At 34.7% G+C, this 19,114-nt stretch overlaps 1 protein-coding gene across 3 annotated transcripts in view; it reads right to left on the bottom strand.

Moving 5' to 3' along the window:
• The window catches only part of TOPBP1 (DNA topoisomerase II binding protein 1), a 67,331-nt gene that overhangs the window by 16,119 nt on the left and 32,098 nt on the right, over positions 1-19,114 (bottom strand). For all 3 annotated transcript variants that reach the window (XM_073232404.1, XM_073232405.1, XM_073232406.1), the window contains exons 11-19: positions 17,211-17,527; positions 16,402-16,574; positions 13,518-13,729; positions 11,990-12,276; positions 5,061-5,243; positions 4,863-4,972; positions 1,624-1,747; positions 846-992; positions 637-739 (exon numbers count right to left, since the gene is read on the bottom strand). In XM_073232404.1, the coding sequence (XP_073088505.1) occupies positions 637-739; positions 846-992; positions 1,624-1,747; positions 4,863-4,972; positions 5,061-5,243; positions 11,990-12,276; positions 13,518-13,729; positions 16,402-16,574; positions 17,211-17,527 (1,656 nt within the window). The remainder of the gene's footprint in view (positions 1-636; positions 740-845; positions 993-1,623; positions 1,748-4,862; positions 4,973-5,060; positions 5,244-11,989; positions 12,277-13,517; positions 13,730-16,401; positions 16,575-17,210; positions 17,528-19,114) is intronic.

Raw genomic sequence — 19,114 nt, 5'->3', positions numbered from 1 at the left:
ATAAAGTGGGTCAACCAACAATGAACAGTATACAGTTGCTAAAAAAAGAAAAAGAGCAAGGAAGCTCCAGTATGAAACACTCAGAAGTTGAACCGTTACACAAAAAGATAAGACAAAGTACAGACAGCATAAAGAATAGTCTACCACTTATGTATTTTTTAAAAAATGAGGAAAGGCAAACACATATTTATGATCATATATGCAATGAACAGCTCTAGAAGGATACATAAGAAGCTAACAACTTTGGAAAGGTGGGAGAAACTCTTCATACCTCCCTCTATACCCTTAAAACACTGTGAATGCTAAAATATATTGTACATATAATAAAACTTTTTGAAAATAACTGAACAAAATAGTATATTAAAAAAAAACCCATCAACTCCACCTATCTTTAATAGAATAGGGCTGTATTACACTAATTCTGCAAAACATAGGTCCACAAATTTCACTTAACTCACATAAAGCTTTGCAAATTATGTCTTAACAACTGGCACAGAACTTCAATTCAATCCTTAAATATAGGCTTTACTTGTATTAAGCAATACAGAAAATGTATTTTTCTATCAGATGCAGGACACATTCTATATGAAAGATGCGTATCTACAAAAATTTTTTAAATAATTTAAAATATTTTACCTCCTTTAAAGTTACTCCTTCCATTTCCATTTGATGTTGCTGTTTCTTTATTACTGGAGGTCATATTGCCTATGTCATTTTCTTCTACAGGCAAATGATCTGGCTATTGAAGGAGAAAAATTACAATTTCTCAAAGCAAACCACTGTATAAGCAATATATAATGATACAGTTGGCATAAGGATGGGAAGTTTAACTGTCCATTATCTACCTCTTCACCCTTCGTTGCTGAGTCGGCTGAGAGTAGACGATTGTGACAGAGTTTGCCATCTTGTACTGCACTGATATCCAAGCTCATTTTGGGATTGTAAGTATGCGGATAAAGAGATTCAGGAAGATGTTTATGCTCTTGGGCACACTGCAATACAATGATGTGTTTTAAAACAGGATTGAAAAAAATCTTAGTGAATAAATGATGTTAAGCAGGATAAGAACAACCTATACATTATGTCTTAAGATGACAGAAGTTGGCAAAATTAAAGTTGCGAAAAGTAGCTGACATGGAAAAATACATTATACAAATGGCAATTAAAAATTGTCCTCAATTTTTATGGTCATGTTCACTAAAGTATAAAATCGCATTCTATTTCTATGCTTTTCAAAGTATCAACCAGACTCCAGAGAATATCCAGAAAGAAAAGGAAAGAGAATAAATGAGAAGAGTGAAAGAAAAGGAAAGGGAAAGGAAAAGACACAGTTCTGAACTGTACTGGTATGCTAAATTAATTCTTCAATTATTATAAAATTTTCTTTCATATCATTTTTTTTTTAGTGAAAAGAATGAGAGTATCAGAAAGAATACCCACTAAGGACTTATTAAGTATTTAAGGACTAAAGACTGTAAGTTTTGATGACAAAGAAACGAAATGTGCACAGTGAACTTAAGTTACCAGAATTGTTTATATACCTGGAAACTGGTTTGTACCTTGAAATGATGTTTATATATATTTTCATTTAACAGAGTGGGGAGGGAAAAAAGTATTGCTTACTTCTAAAAGCCAGTGCTCTGAAACAACATGTACTCCTTTTCCTTTTACAGATTTATATTCTCGGTTAGTGTCATTTGGTCGGCCTTGATAGATAAAATGAGTCACTGTTTCATCAAAACTCCATCTGGAACAATTAAATAAAAAAAACAACCCAATTACTAAGAGAAATATCTAAGATGGTCATTACTCTCTTAGAGTAGAATATTCTGACCTTCACAAAACTTTCAAGACCTACAGTAAGCAAGAACATTAAGTGACAGGCTCCATTCTTTGGGGGTCAAGTTTTGTATGTATATCTCTAGGTATATAAATGCAGAGATATCTGGAAGGATATTCTTTAAAATTTTACCGTTTTCTTTATACTTTTCTGATTATTTTAACTTTATTTTATAATAAATATCACTTGGTAGTAACAAGGTATTTTCAAATTAATAAAATGGCAAAGCATCCAATCTGTCCTCCAGCTGTTGGCCATCATCATTTATTGTACATTTGTTCTATGACCCATAGAGACTATGTATTTTACACAACCATACTTCATCCATTCTTCAGAATAATCCTAAAATATTGGTATTATTTTATTCACTTTATAGATAAAGAAAACTGAGGGCTATAGTTTAGCAGAATGTTCAAGTAAAAATCGCGGGAGGTAAAAATTTTATTTCTAAATATAACCACCAAAATTTCTTTTACACTTAACATACTTTCCATTTCCTAAATAAGAAACATCTATGAACTTTTTAAATAGCCAAGTTAGACAAATTAAGAAGGGATATTTCCTCCTACATTATATTATAAACATTTCTATTTGTTACTACCCATGTATCCTTATAAATAGTAGTAAAAAATCCTTGCTTTATCTATCTGTGTTTCTAGTAACTCTATTTCTGCTGTGAGGTAAAACAATACAAATGTAAATAAATTATCAAGATAATTTAGAAAAACAGTATTTCTGCCTGAGTCATCTTGGTTTACTACTCAACTCCACTGTGATAAAATATAGGCTGCAATAGTATAGACGGTTTAGATTAGGGGTTGGCAAATTTTTTCTTAAAAGGACAGATGATAAATATTTTAGTGTTTGAAGGCCAAAAAATCTCTTACAACTACTCAACCCTTGCTTTTTTTGTATGAAAGCAGCCATAGATGATATGTATACAAAGAGGCATGGCTGTGTTCCAATAAAACTTCACAAAAACAGATGGCTGACCTGCCCTAACCTTAGTCTAAATCAGTGCTTTTGGCAAAATTGTTACTTTACTTTAGGAGCTGTTTTGGAAATTTGTGGGGAGATCTGGGTTGTTACAACAATGTGTGTTTGTATACTGGGGTGCAACTAGTACTGAGTAAGGTCTAGGGATGCTAAAACTCTGGGGAACAGATATACATACAATTATCCCATATCTTACATGACTTTCTAATGTTATGACAGAAATTCACGTAAGTAAAAAAAAGTTGCTTTGAATGAGATATCTGAGCCTAGAACCTCTTTTTCACAAACACAAGATACTTTTTACAGCTTTGATATACACTAATATACCAGACATGCAACCACTCAGTCACTAATCTAAGACTGTACCTGGCTTAATTTGGAACTTTGCCAAATTGTAAACTCTTGGTAAAGTCATCTTGCCAACCGAAATGCTGCTCATGGTATCTCAGTCTCTGTGTTTCAGCCTTATGGCTACATTTGTAGCATTTGAAGTAATTTTACGTATATATGCAAACATATGAATACCTCCATTCTTCTAGTGTCATCAGGCATATGCATTCACATATGAGACATATATTCTATTACTATGTGCCTTCTATTGACTATTTTTAAATTATAGAAGTAGATAAGTTATATTTATGAAATCCAAGGTAATGTTACATAAATATATGTGACTAAAAGAGGATGATGCATCTGGTGTGTTGAGAAGACCTGGCCTAGATGTTTTAACTACCAGAAGGCAGGAGACAGTTATCAGATGACCCTTCAGGACATTCTGGTCCTAGCTGATAGAAGGGAACACCTGGGACATCTTCACTTGAGAACTCATTACCCTATGAACACATAAATATTGTAATCTCTACATATTAAAGGATAATTCCCTCTCACCCATCACCAAGTCTGAAAAATCCATCTTAGGAATAGATTTAATGCAAACTTTAATGCGATCGACCAGTTAAATCCTACTTAGGAATTTCAGCAATATATTCTATTTTTTATACTGAGGGAACTGGCATTTGCAATCTTTTAAAAACACAGCTCCCATATGTTCCTTTTATATTTTATATCAGGCTCACATCCAAACAGAATATCCAAGGAAGAATTCAATTTTGACAAATATATACCCTCATAAAGCTTGTGAGAATGAAATGAAATAATGTGTGGCTCATAACAAGTGCTCAGCAACTGGTGAAAGGTAATACAAATACTGTAATAGGTAATTATACAATACTATTAGAATACACATAACAGAGGTAATACAAATAGCAGTGTAGTAAGAAAGCTTTACTTTTCTATAACAGATGCATTAATCACACTAAGATGCTTATGAAGATCTCAGATACATTTTATTTTTGTTTTCCTGATCTAGTTTCTTTATTAGGTGGAAAACTAACTGAAATAAGGCAAAAGGGAAGACCACAGATAATGCAGGAGTACAATCAACTCAGGATGGGCTGGATAGGCAGGGATCTCTCAATCCCTGGTACAGATGTCATGTGTGCTAGAGACCTGTTGCTAGTTGGGCCGTCCATTGAGGACAGATCTGATCATCTATGTCTCCAAAGTAATAAAAATGATAGAAATTAAAACATCCTCAAAAAATACCATTTTAATTCAGGAGTGCTACAGTACTTAATACTACTCACAGAAGGGCTCTAATATGAAAATCCCTATCTAAGGTCAGACTTAGATGTATTACTCGACTATAAACTCCTTGAAGACAAAGAATCTTCTAGACTGTACTCATCATTGATGGATCCAAAGTTTCTAGAATAGTGAGTGGCACGAAATAGGTTCTTCAAGTATTTGTTGACCATATCCTAAAAAATACACAAGAGTGAATTGAAATGGGAGAGGGTATTTCTAAAAAAAGGGGTAAATTAAAAATTAATTGGAAATATTGTGTAGATAACAAAACACACTAAAAGGCAACATAAATGCTTCTTTGTAGATGTTCACAGCAGTCTTAGGTTTCCCTATAAGTTTAGGCCATATCACCACTTACACAGACGTATGTGCTAACTACCTGTAATCTGCTCCCAGGGAGGCTGCGATCCCATGTAGTTCACTCTGCTTCTTACTGAGTTTTTTACTCACACACACCACCACCTTGTGAAGTGGCTTTGGAGCTTCTTCCTGTTCATGCAAATAAAATACATAGCAACAATTATTTGTTTGAAACATTTTACCCAAAACTTCTTTTTAATAAGAGAGCTAACTCTACCTTCTCTGTTTGGGAATCCTTCAGTTGAGGGCTAGCAGACAGAGCGACAGCATCAACACCATTTCGAGAGCTATTTGCCAAAGCAAGGTTCAAGTTTCTGATAATGACTTCTGAGAGTGGTGTACTCAGTTTCCTTTCCTGTTGGCTGGGGCCTCCTGGAGTTTCCAAGGCTGCAAGTGCGTCCTATATATAGAGGGGGAGACGTAGAGTGGGATCAAGCAAGCAAGAGATAAAGGAGATAGAAGGGAAGAGGGGAGAGAAGGGAAGAGAGAGGTAAACAGAATAGGGAAAGAAAAAGGAGAGGTAAAGAGAAGGGATAATCCTCAAAATTATCTGGATTACAGCTTTAACCTCCTCTGGTTTTCCTCCAAACAGTAAAGAGAATGAAATGTTACTTGTATCTATGAGCAATGAAGAAAAAAAAATTACATACTGCCCAGCAAATTGGTTCAAAGAGACTAACAAGCTTACATTTTTGGCAGTCCTCACTACATTTGCCTCAGTCTTAGAGATGAAGCTGCAATAAAATAAAGGACACCAAACAAACAAAACAAAAAACAGAATTAACAAGTGAGCAAGGATGTGTGTAAGCAAGACATGAACTATAAGGAAGGCTAAAAAGTCAGACTGAGGTGAGAACTGTGAAAATCATTCAAAAGTACAAAATATATTCCTGTTCCCAAGCTACCCACAGTTCCCTCACAAGAGGCCACTGATGTCCAGGGGCCTGCTCATTGTCCTTCCCATCTGCACAGGTTCCCAAGGATACATCAGATTGTAGTTAACTAGTGTTTAATCGATGAATGCTCAGATTAATGAATTGTGTGCCAGTAAGCATAATGATGCAATGAATATTAACCTTTTATACATACCATTTTGCACATGCAAGAGTAAAGGGAAACACTTAAGGAAATTGTATGTACCAACACTGACATTCTCTTAAGCAAAGCATTAGACTGTTTCCCAACATACTTAACAGCACAGTGGGTAATTAGATTTTTCTTTTGCCAATCAGATAGGTTAAAATATTTATCTGTATGCTTTAAATTTCCACCCTTTTATATTGAATGAGACTTAATATCTTTATGCATGTATAATCTTTAATTTTTTGTGACAACCCTTACTGTCATGTCATTAAAACCCTTACTGCAAGGACCACCAGAGGCCTCCACAATGCTAAACCCAGTTGTCAATCTTCTGTTCTCTGTTCTTGATCTTCTAGCAGCATCTGACACAGTTAAACATTCCTTCCTCAAATACTTTCTGGCCTCTAAGACAATTTCTAGGCTTTTTCTTCCTTCACTGGTGGCTCCTTCTCAGTCTCCTTTGCTGGTTCCTCCCCTAAATGGGAGCCCCTGGGGTGTTCCGTGGGCCTCTGTACTTCCCCTGTTGTCCTGGCATCTATTCTTATATGGCTTTAAATATTAACTACAAACGCGAATCTCCACATTTCTTTCTTTAGTCCATACCATTTCAGGTTTTTTATGTAACTGCCTATTTGACAACACTACTTGGGTATCTAACAGGCTTCTCAAACTTTGTGTCCAAAACATCAACTCTTCATCTTTAGGCCCCAATCCTAACCAATTTATTCAACTCAGTTGATTGGCAGCTCTAATCTTCTAATTTCTCAGACCAAAAATTTGGAGAAGAATCCAAATCCTGAACATTGAAAAAGAAAGGGGATTAAGGGAGCTAAAAGAAATTTTAATACAAAGGTACACTGCATGCGTGTGCACATGCACACACACACACACACACACACGAAGAAATATACATATACAACAAATCACAAAGAAATTAAAACATGACAAATGAAAACAAATATAAATTATATTAAATGTGAATATGCTTAACTTCCTTAATTGAAAGAAAAAGATTTTCAAAATGGCTGTAAAGCAATGCTAAACTCTCTGCTATCTATAGAAGAGCTGTAAAGCAATGCTAAACTCTCTGCTATCTATAGAAGACACACTTAAAACACAGCAATCCAAAATGGCTAAGAAATGAAGGAATGCACAAATTTATGAGGCAAATTAAAACAATGAGTAGAGATTGAAATTCTGATACAAAAGTAGACTTCAAGCCAAAAAGCATTAAATGGACACATTTCAACTTACCTAACAGTTATGAATACCTATGCACTAATTAACAGTTAAAACAAAACCGTATGAGATGCGAGGAGAAATAAAAACACTAATATTAAGTAACTTGAAAACAGCCCTTAGTCTGAGATGCGTCAAATGAACCAAACTAGGGAAGGATATAAAAGATGTAGCAATATGGTCAATAAGTTGTACCTTCTATATCTATGTAGCAAAGACTACACCCTTATAGAGAATATATCTTTTTCTCAAGAAATGTTCTCAAAACCTGATAGGGTACAAAGAAAGGATCAGTTAAGTTCTGTGAAGTAGAAACATTACAAACAAAAACTGATTACAATGTAATAAAACTAGAAATTAAAATGAAACAAAGTCCTTTCATCTCAAAATTAATAAAAACTACATATTTGAGTAAAGGGTACATATGCATTACTTATGCTGCTTTTATTTAGCAACTTTTTATAAGGTAGAAACTATTTTCAAGTAGAAAGTTAAAAAAAAACCCAAATTTATAATACACTTTTGGCAAGGATGGGAAACACTGGGTGCTTAATAAATTAGCAGTGGAAGTATGAAGTGGTATAATCACTAGGACGGTTAGTCTCTATTAAAGTTGAAACATGAACCAGCATTAAAAAAAAAATTAAACTATCATTAAAATACAATCTTATGTAGGTTTCAAATGTGTATCAGTGGTTCAACAGTTCCCATGATCAACTTATATTGTGACTGCAGATTATTGGGCCTTTTATCCTCCTCCTCCCCCACACTCCACCCCACCCCCATAACTGCCACAACTCCCTCTTGGTAACCACTAGTCACTTCTCAGTGTCTTTGAGTCTACTGCTGTTTTGTTCCTTCTGTTTTGCTTTGTTTTTATATTCCACAAATAACTGAAATCATATGGTATTTGTCTTTCTCCGCCTGGCTTATTTCACTGACCATGATACCCTCTAGATCCATCCATGATGTTGTAAATGGCAGGACTTCTTTTCTTTTTATGGCTGAATAATATTCCATTGTGTATATGTACCACTTCTTTATCCACTCATCTATTGATGGACAATTAGGTTGCTTCCATATCTTGGCTATTGCAAACAGTGCGGCAGTAAAAATAGGGGTGCATGTACCTTTTCGAATCGGGGATTTTATTTTCTTTGGGTAAATTCCTAGGAGTGGAATTACTGGGTCAAATGGTATTTCTATTCTAGTGTTTTGAGGAACCTCCATACTGCTTCCCACAGTGGCTGAACCAATTTGCACTCCCACCAACAGTGTAGGAGAGTCCCTATTTCTATATATCCTCACCAGCTTTTGCTGTTTCTTGTCTTTTGGAGAGTGGTCATTTTAACAGGTGTGAGATGATTATCTCACTAAGGTTTTAATTTGCATTTCCCTGATAGTGATGTGGAGCATCTTTTCATATGCCTGTTGGCCATTTGTATTGCTTCTTTGGAAAAGGGCCTCCAACTACTTTTTAATTGGGTTATTTGTTTTTTGGGTGTTGAGGTGTATGAGTTCTTTACATCTTTTGGATGCTAACCCTTTATTGGATAAATCATTTATGAATATACTCTCCCATACCATAGGATGCCTTTTTGTTCTGCTAATGGGTGTTCTTTGCTGTAGAGAAGCTTTTTTAGTTTGACCTACTCCTCCCACCTGTTCATCTTTTTGCTTTTGTTGCCTGAGGAGATGTGTCCAGGAAAAAACTGCTCATGCTTATCAAGAGGTTTTTGCCTACATTTTCTTCTGAGAGTTTTATGGTTTGCCTTTGATCCATTTTGAGTTTGTGTATGGAGTTAGACAATAATTCAGTTTCATTCTCTTACATGTAGCTGTCAAGGTTTCCCAACACCAGTTAATCAAGAGGCTGTCTTTTCCCCACTGTATATTCATGGCTCTTTTATCATGTTAATTGACCATACATATGTGGGTTTATATCTGGGTTCTCTATTCTGTTCCATTGATCTATGGGTCTGTTCTTGTGCTAGTACCAAGCTGTTTTGATTACTGTGGCTTTGCAGAAGAGCTTGTAGTCAGGGAGTATAATCCTTTCAGCTTTGTTCTTTCTCAGGCTTGCTTTGGCTATTCAGGGTCTTTTGTGGTTCCATGTGAATTTTAGAACTATTTGTTCTAGTTTATTGAAGAATGCTCTTGGTATTTTGATAGGGATTGCATTGAATCTATAAACTGCTTTGGGAAGATGGCCATTTTGACAATATTAATTCTTCCTATCCATGAAGACAGGATAGATTTCCATTTATTGGTGTCTTCTTTAATTTCTCTCATGGGTGTCTTGTAGTTTTCAGAGTATAGGTCTTTCGCTTCCTTGGTTAGGTTTATTCCTAGGTATTTTATTCTTTTCGATGCAATTGTAAATGGAGTTGTTTTCCTTATTTCTCTTTCTTCTAGTTTGTTGTTAGCAAATAGGAATGCAGCAGATTTCTGTGTATTAATTTTGTATCCTGCAAATTTGCTGAATTCAGTTATTAGTTCCAGTAGTTTTTTGGGGAAGTCTTTAACTTGGTCATGATGGATGATCTAACTGATGTATTTTTGGATTCGGTTTGCTAATATTTTGTTGAGGATTTTTGCATCTTTGTTGATCAGGGATATTGGTCTGTAATTTTCTTTTATTGTGTTGTTTTTGTCTAGTTTTGGTATTAGAGTGATGCTAGTCTCACAGAACGACTTTGAAGTATTCCCTCCTCTTCTACTTTTTGAAATACTTTAAGAAGGATGGGTATTAGTTCTTCTTTAAATGTTTCATAGAATTCAGCTGTGAGGCCATCTTGACCTGGACTTTTGTTTTCTGGTAGTTTTTTTATTACCATGACCCAGCATTTCACTTCTAGGTATATACCAAAAAGAAATGTATGCACACATATTCTAGGAGACATGCACAACAATGTTGGTAATTCCATTATCTGTAAGAGCAAAAAAACTAGTAACCACTTAAATGCTCATCAACAATAGACTGGATATGTAAAGTGGTATATCCATATACTGGAATTATTAGGCTAATAAAATCAATGAACTAGAGCTAGAGGTTACACAATGATGACAAATCTTTCAAATGAAGGCAGAATAAAAAAAGACTCAAAAGAATACGTATTATGATTTCAATTTCACCTGTTTAAAAGTCAAAAATAAGTGTAACAAAGCTACAGTGTTACAAGTCAGGAGTGTTATCATTGGGGAGAAAGGAGAAAGCAGTGATTGGGAAAGGACATGAGAAAGGCTCTATGGCACTGGCAACCATTTCTTTCTGAACACACACAGTGGCTTCCTGACTTAATACTGGTATTTCATTTAGCAGCACATTTATTGAACTTTTTTCATGTATGTTAACTAAAAATCAACTTTAATTTTTTTTGTAAGGGCTAATGTATGTTCAGTTTTGTGATTATTCCATGGGCTCTTCTCTGTTTTCAGAGTAAAAACATTGAATATATACCACATTATATCAATTCTTCAGCCACTGATTACAAGATGAAGTACTAATCTATGAATCACCCAAAAAAGAAAAAAGAAAGAAAAAACACTACTAAATGAACTATGACTAAACAATGAAACCTTTAAATGTGTACCTTTACTGATACTATTTCAGAACCATCAGTTTTCCACTGCGAGGTATCTAAAGAAGAATGGTCTCAATGGAGATATTTCTACTATTTTCTTGCCTTTTATTTCATGTACTAATCAAAGAGTATGTGAGCAAGAGACCTTAGAGATTATCTGGATATACTCCATGATTTCACAGATGCAGATAATGAAGCCCAAAGAGGCTGACTTGTCTTAAAGGGCAGCAAGAGGTGAAGCAGAGGCCTGATGCTGCATTTCAGTTTCCAAACCAGTGGTTTGCCTCCATTTCTTTAGGCATAAGGAGCAGTATTAATCACAGTACAAAATGTTACTTCCAAAGACATCTGATCAAAGATTTAGCTTAGAGAAAACTGCCCCAGGTATCAATTGATATTTATTTTCTGAAGATGAACAATCTGTAAACTTTATAAATCTGTTCAAGAACATACTAGTAAGAACTATTAAAATGCTACTTAATTCCCTATCAGCAAAACTTAAATAGATGAATGGCACAATAATTTTGCAAAGGTTTAAAGATTAAAAAAAAAAAGACAATGGTTTGAACAGTAACTTGAAAGGCAAAAACTACTAAAGGTATAGTGAAGAAAATCATCGTTGGAGAGTAAAAGGAAACCATTTGGGAAGGTTAAAATAGCTCTTGATTTGAGAATGAATTTTTTTCAGTAAGGAAGCTATACTCCAGCACTCAGATGAAACAAATATGCAGACTTAACTCATCTTTTTAAGAGAATGACTGAAAAGGTAAAAATAGACATTTTCAGAAAGCAAGCACTGGATGTACTCCTAGAATAAAAACCTGAGTAGCAATGTGTATTATTTTACAATTTATATAATTATTTCATCACATATAAATATAACATATACAATTATTTCATTTCATTTGATTCTTATATGATAAACCTGTGAGTTTTTAGAGCAAGGGATATTATCCTCTTTGTATAAAAGAAAAAAAACTGATGCTCAGATTTATTCAATGATGTGTCTACCATTCATGACAGATCGAGGACTTGAACCTGGATGTCCTCATTTCACACCATATTTGTCTTTAGCTGTTACTTCAACCTGGGATATATATTGGGACTCAATAATATGCCCACTTGCCAACATCTCTGGAAATTTTACTATTACAAACTTTAGAGGTGATGCAGAATTTGGTGCATTAACTTTACAATTTATTAAACTATTACATCTAGGACCATTTTATATAGTCCTTACCTTCACATCAAAGGAAGGCTTGAAGAGTTTGTCCTTAGACAGAAATTTTGATGGTGTATCCAGGTGTAATGAGGGTTCCTTCTGAAGTGGCTGTCCTACTGCTGGGGAGACTGGAACCTGGCCGGTGTGTTGTGAGATCACAGCATGGAATGCTTTACTCTGAAAGCGGTTCATATCTAAAGGTGTAATGGCTGTTTTTCTGAGAGTTTCCAGGTATGTGACAGGATGCTCTGAAGAATCTGGATTTGGATTCACTCCATTTGTTATTTCAGTCTCCAAACTTTGTTCTAGAGATTAAAAGTGGAAAAAAAATGCTTGTGAGCCACTAATGTCATCTTTTGTCTCTAAGGAGGCAAAAATAAGTGATATTTTTGTATCTGATTATTAGTTTCTATGTGAATTCTCAAGTACACTTTGAACCAGTTATACACCTACCCACCAAGTAAAAGGGATGACATATTAAAATGTTAGACAATCACATCAACTGAAACAAATAATGAAATTAGATTTCCTGTTTCAACTTGTTCTAACTTGAAATAGTCTCAATAAACCTCACAATTTGCCAAAAATTACATAAATGCCGTCTCAGTCAATGGTAGAGTAAAAAGAAAATCCCAATTACATGTATTCAGACTTAACAACCACAGTCAAGTTTTAGGAAAGTTCTTAATGGAAACTGAACATGATCTAAATATCACTTTGACTCAGTTGTAAAATTTTCAGTCTGTCTGGGCAAATAAGTAATGGCTCTGAGAGCTGTTTCCAAACCGCTGACTTGTCCCTAAAATTTGTCCAAGGACATCACCATCTCAGAAGAGGGGCTACTAGGTCATCCCACCTTTTTTCAACATTTAACAAAAACACTTATTAGATAGCTACTGCATGCCAGGCCCAGTGCTAGACAATGAAAAAATATATATATATATATGAAAAGACATGTATATTCCTTGCCTTTCAAGAATTTATAACTGATCAAGGAGACATCAAAGTAAACTAGAGTTGTTAGCACTGGGATAAAAGCCAAAAAAGGGGTAATAACAGGGTTTTATGGCAAGACAGAAGCCATATTTGGTAAGCCAAAGAAGCCTTCCCAGGGAAAGTGACATTCAAGCTAAGAACTGAAAGACAAGGAGTAACAGGCAAGCAAGAGGTGGGCTAGTGAAAACATCAAAAGTCCAAAGATTTGAGGAAGAGAGAACAAATTAAGTATGTCAGCGTTAGCCATAGAAGGAACAGGAAATGGCATCCAAGCTCACATCTTTAGATTTCAAACACTGAGATCCTAGAATGCTCCTACTTTGTATCCTCTAACTTTTAGACACAGTCTACAGTTGACAGTACAGCTACAAACCGAACATATGTGCTATGAACATACATTTATTTTGCCATCAGTGGCTCACTGTACCCAACATGAAAAGTACAAACTAATGACCTCCCCTAAAAACAAGTTTTGGTACATTCATATCCTAGAAACCATCAAATTGTACAAATATACTTAAAAGAACAAAATATACTTAAAAGTATTAACCTTCTTTAGGTGAATTTTCAATGAGAAAATGGCTTTCATTTGCTTTCTTTCCCATTCTAGCAGTTTCCAACAGCCAAGCTATAGCAACTGCCGGTAAATTCCATTTCTTGGCTGCTTCATATTTAGAACCACTTGGTTCTTTCAATATAAGATGTGTACTGGCAAACAGGTTTTTTTTTGCATTGGACTTGCGAACAAAGAATTCTTGAACACTGTAAGTTATATTTAAAGAAAAGCAAATGGTCATATGCACAATCAGTTGGTTAACTGTTAATCAACTAACAATGAAGTTTCTAATAGCATGGTTAGAGTTCTAAGTATAAGATAGTATTTGCTGATATAGTTGGTTTTATTTCTTAAAGTAAGCTAATCCCCTCACAAATGCTTACTTTAGGATAAAAATACATGGCTACTATTAAACTATTAATTAAAAAAATAAGCAAATTAAAATAGACTTTCAAGAAATAACCTGAGAAATTATTTCCTTAATTAGTCATCACCTACCCACCTTGTCCCTTACCTTCTACAAGGAGGCAACCAGGAAAGCCAAAAAAGCGTGAATAACACATTCTACCTTTGGTAGCCCACTACAATTTCTCAAAGCATTTTCACATAAAATCTCATTTGATCCTCTTAATATTTGTGAAATAACCAGTATTAGACAAAATATTGTAAATATACAACTTGACAAAAGATAAAGAGAAATTAAATTAGCTCAAGATCACAGAATATTAAACAGAGAGAATGTGGGGGCAGAAAGAGAAATCCACCACATGATATAAACAGAATTTGGTCTCTCTCTTTTTTTTTTATGACTTCTGGGTTTTATGTTCTAGTTCCCCACTTGTAAGATTTTTTAAACTCCCACATCGTCCCCTGTACTTTCATGGTTTCATTTTCCCTATTTAATCCACGGATCCATTTGGCACTTATGGTATAAATGTAGCGCTGATTTTATTCAATCCTATTTATTGAGTTAAACCATCTCCTCAATAACTTGAAGTACCACTTTTATCACATAATAATTTCTTGTTATATTTGGGTTTATTTATAGACTTTCTTTGTGTTCATTTTCTGCAACCTATAGGCACACTATTATTTAGTGAGGTTTTACATATATCTAAATATTCTTCTCAGAATTTACATGACCTTCTTGCTTGCTAGTTTTTTCTTATGAATTTAAGAATAAGTTTGCTTATTACTTCAAAAAATTGTTGGGATTTTTACTGGGATATTAAATTTATACCTTAGTGTAGAGGATAACAATGTTATATAATGTTTAGTCTTCTATCTTCCCTACTGTTTGAGTCTTGTTTTCCTTAACAGCATTTTGCAAATTTCTGTGGCTTTTCCAAGTTTCATGCTAAACTTGTTGCTAGGAATTTTACCTCTCATTATGGACTTAGTAAAAAGGCCTTAGTTTTCACTAGCTCTTCTAACTGGTTGTCTATATGAAAGTCAATGATTTCTGCATATTCTCTACATAGCCATTTTTTCTCTGAGTATTGCTTTAGTTGTGCCCCATGGAGTCTGCTGTCATATTTTTGTCATTGTTATTTTCTATAATTTGTTATTTTTCAAAAACTTTTTGTTTAGTATAATTCAAATACAGAACACAGCAAAAAAGGAAATACAATTTAATGAATTATTATAAGGTAAAAATTCTTATATCCATCACCTACATCAGAAGATAGAATCTTGCCAGCCACTCCAGAATCCCTTCAACATGCTCCTTCTCAATTACAGGCTCCCTTTCTCTCCCCCTTCTTAACAATAGCCATTATTTGGGTATTTATGGTAATCACTTCCTTACCTTTCTTTAGTTTTATACACAGTGTATCCTTGACACTACATTTAGTTTTTTATTCTTTTAACTTAAAGGTTCCTTCTTCTTTCCTCATTTACCTAACATGTATTTGTTGAAGACACTGGAACATTTATAAAGTGACCTCCGTCTGTATCAATGTAGTGTAGTGTAACACATTATTCTCCTATCTGTATTGCTTAAAAATCAGTGGTTGAATCTAGAGGCTTCGTCAGATTGAGGTTTCACTATTTTGGTAAGACTATTTCAAGGTGGTGGTGTGTTCTTCATCAGGAGGCATATAATCAATCTTACCTTCAGTGTGAAGAGAACTCTATTTACAATGCTGTTCTTGTTTAATGCCTTATTTGAATCCAAACTTGTCTGCCAGTAAAACTGCAACCCCTCCTTTTTGTTTGCATTTACTTCACATATCTTTGCACAACTTTTAATTTTTTTAAATGTTCTGTATCACTATTTTAGAGGAATCTCTTGTCTGAAAGAGTTTTAGCAGTGCTTTATGATCTAATCTAAAAGAACTTTTCTTGTAATGTAAACTTTTACTTCATTTACATTTATTGCTACAATAGTTTTCTACTTCCTTTTTAAGCAGCCACCATCTAATGTTAACTTAGGGATTGGGCTAATTTGGATTCTGGAAGTAACTTATAAATACATTTTCTTTCTCTTACAGTATTCATTAGTTCTGTTTAACATTTGCATTTCTGACTGAAAACTGGAGAAACAATGAATGTACACTGTAAAAGACTAAATTCAACCATATGGTACATGGAAGGGAATAATGTTTATATAAGCAATATTTAAAAATGGCCTATGTATCAGCTTTAAATATTCTCTTTCCTGGTAAGTAAGCATTAATCCTGTAGCTTTAACACTTGCCAGGCATCCATCCATCTAGTAGCTCTCTCTCCTCTCCCACACTGAGCCATCACATATACACTACACACTACCCATAAACAGTACAAAGACACCAGCCTAATTCTAATTTGAATGTCTCCAATAAGTCAAAACAAATAAAAGGTAAGTCAAAACTGCAGGTGCACTCAAAATTCTACATACCTTCCTCCAAGGCGATTTGCTAAGAATGTCAATGAATCTTTTTCTGCTCCTGCACACTGGCTGAATGAAATAACACAATCCTCTAAAGGAGTCCTTCCTGTCATTACTGGGACTGGTGTGAAGAGAGGACTTGACCTTGGATCAATTAAAGTCTGATAGTCTACACAAGTTACCTTTTACAAACGAGAGAAACAATAACATCAATCTGTAATAAGCAACCAATGCTTAATACTGGCTCAGTGACGGTGGCAGTAATTTTAATTCATAATAAAAACAATTTTACTTTAATAGAAACTTATATATGCTCATTTTCAGTAAATTTCAATTACAGTATTTTAAGAAATATATTTATCAATTCATTACATAAGATATTTAAATCAGATTTACCACTAAAGTTACTGAATACTGCTATAAATTTAATTTCTTCAAAAGTATGTATAATTTTTTCCTTTTGGAAAGTTAAAAAAATAAAAATCAATGGTGAAATAGCCAGTGATAAGCCAACGAGATGGAATGATACAAAAGTGCAAGGGAAAAACGAAATAGTGAGCTGACCTGGAGTAATTTCCTAAGAACAAATGTTGCTGCTGTGGTCCCTGGGAGACAATGATCTCTACTTTACCAGGATTAGGACCAAGCTTACATATTTTCATATTTTATAATTTCCATTGCTAAAAGCAAAATCCAGACAGTGCTCAAACCCAAACACTAATTTACTTAAATGGAACTGCCTAAGAAATAAACATTAATACTCTAAGCACTTAGGTATCCTTCAATACTGTATTTCAATTGTTACAGTGTTTTCTTACCAGCCATGTATTCGTAACAACTTCTCCTACAGTTCCTTTTACTTCACATCCCAGCAGAGGAACCACAGCATAATCAGCAACAGTTCTGCTCTGACAGGACATGATTTTTCCAGCGTTTTCTCTTATGATATTTGCAATAGTAGGCTCATTTTCATTACTAAAACCCAAAACAAGAAAACTCTTTTGGCTAAATAAACCTTCTTCAGTAACTGTAAAAGTGTCAGGAAAGCAATGACTAACAGAAGACTGGTTTTCTTCTTGCAGAGAAATATGAGTAGAATCATTAAATGGCCCAACTTCAGACTCTGCAGCTTCAACTGGAAGAGAAAAAGAACTGTTTAGTAATGGATAATTTATCTTAAAATTTTTTCCTAGCAAGGATATTAAGGTAACATGGAGTTTGAGAGTTGTGACCACTTAGAAAAAACTAATTTTTTATTAGTACACAGTAAAGGATATGAATCTTCTTGGTCCCTAAGAGTGCTATCAATATTACCACATTCCATTAGGAAGGATAATAGCAATCATGTTACTGTTCTAAGTACTTCTAGTGTATTAGAAAACTAATTAGTTGAAAATTATGAAGCTCCAATAACTCCATGGACCTGTCTTAGTTCCAAACTAGTTTAGATAAATCCACAGAATTGAGAAAATATCATTAAGGAAATAACAGAATAACAGGTGTAAGTGATCAAGCCCTTCACATGGAAATGACCATATAAATACATTAATAAGAGAATTATGACTGGCTTCTCTTTCAAAAATTCCTAGTGCATTTCATATTGAAATTGAAGCTATTTAGCTTCTACATAGATTTTTCTGAGAACAACTGACAAAAGACCTAAGCAAATGAATTCAACTATTTCACTTTAGGATAAGGTTGGTTGCTGGGAGCCAACCTACTCGGCCTGCCTGATGGCACAGCCCAGGAGGCCGATGGATGGATACTGCACAGCAGGCCTCCAAGGGGGAAGTTACTGATCTCTCTTCTATTGCTTAATTGGACCATTCCCCCAGTCTGAGCAGCCCTCGTGAATCAGAAAATGCCCCCAGGAAAAGGACTGTTAAGAACCATAGAGCAATCATAAAAACCCAGCTTGTGTTAAAGATAGTTCCCTCATTTAAAGAGAAAATAAAACCCTACACATTCCCCCGAGGCCAGTGGGTTATTATCCCTGGGTTAGGAAATAAAAGAAAGTTTAGATGAATTTAGGGTACAGCTCCCAGGCCAACTCGGCCCCCAGGAGAAATAAAAGATGACCATCACGGGGTATGGGTCAGAAGAGCAGATGGAAGCCTTGTTTGAAGAGGCCTAAAGTCTAGGTGGGAGTTTCCTTATGAACCATTACTATAAAGATGGCGGTAAGCATTGTCATAGTCCAGATCAACAGAATGAGAGCTGCTCATTCTACTGTAAATAGTTCCAGGGAATTATGGAAAAAACATGACCCCACAGCGAGTCTAGGTAAGAGACCAATTTTAAGATGACCTTTCCTAAGTTAAGCAAGTTTTAAGACACATTTAGAAGACATTGTGGTGCCTTGAAGAAATTTAACCTGAGATTAGAATCTAAAAGTTATAGCAGAAAAATCTTGACGAAAAGACCATGATGACCTTTCATGGTTGGGAAAGCAGAGAAACTTTCCAAGAAGATTATGCCATAAAGCACCTAATGATGCATGCTTTATGATGATTTTATGATGACTTTATATAACAAATCCCCTATATAATGCTTGAGGTTTCTATCAATGAACAGGCCAGCTTAGCATCTTTGCTAACGTCTGTGTCCTCACTCGCCGACGCCATTCATCCACCCTTCAGGGATCCCTGGACTCGCTGGAGCTGGACTCCGGCAGTTGGTTGAGAGATGGGTAGTAGAAAAAAAACCCCAGCTATATAAAAAT

This window comes from Manis javanica, chromosome 3, assembly GCF_040802235.1.
Source record: "Manis javanica isolate MJ-LG chromosome 3, MJ_LKY, whole genome shotgun sequence".
Lineage (NCBI taxonomy): Eukaryota > Metazoa > Chordata > Mammalia > Pholidota > Manidae > Manis > Manis javanica.
This window is presented reverse-complemented; position numbering and strand designations above follow the sequence as displayed.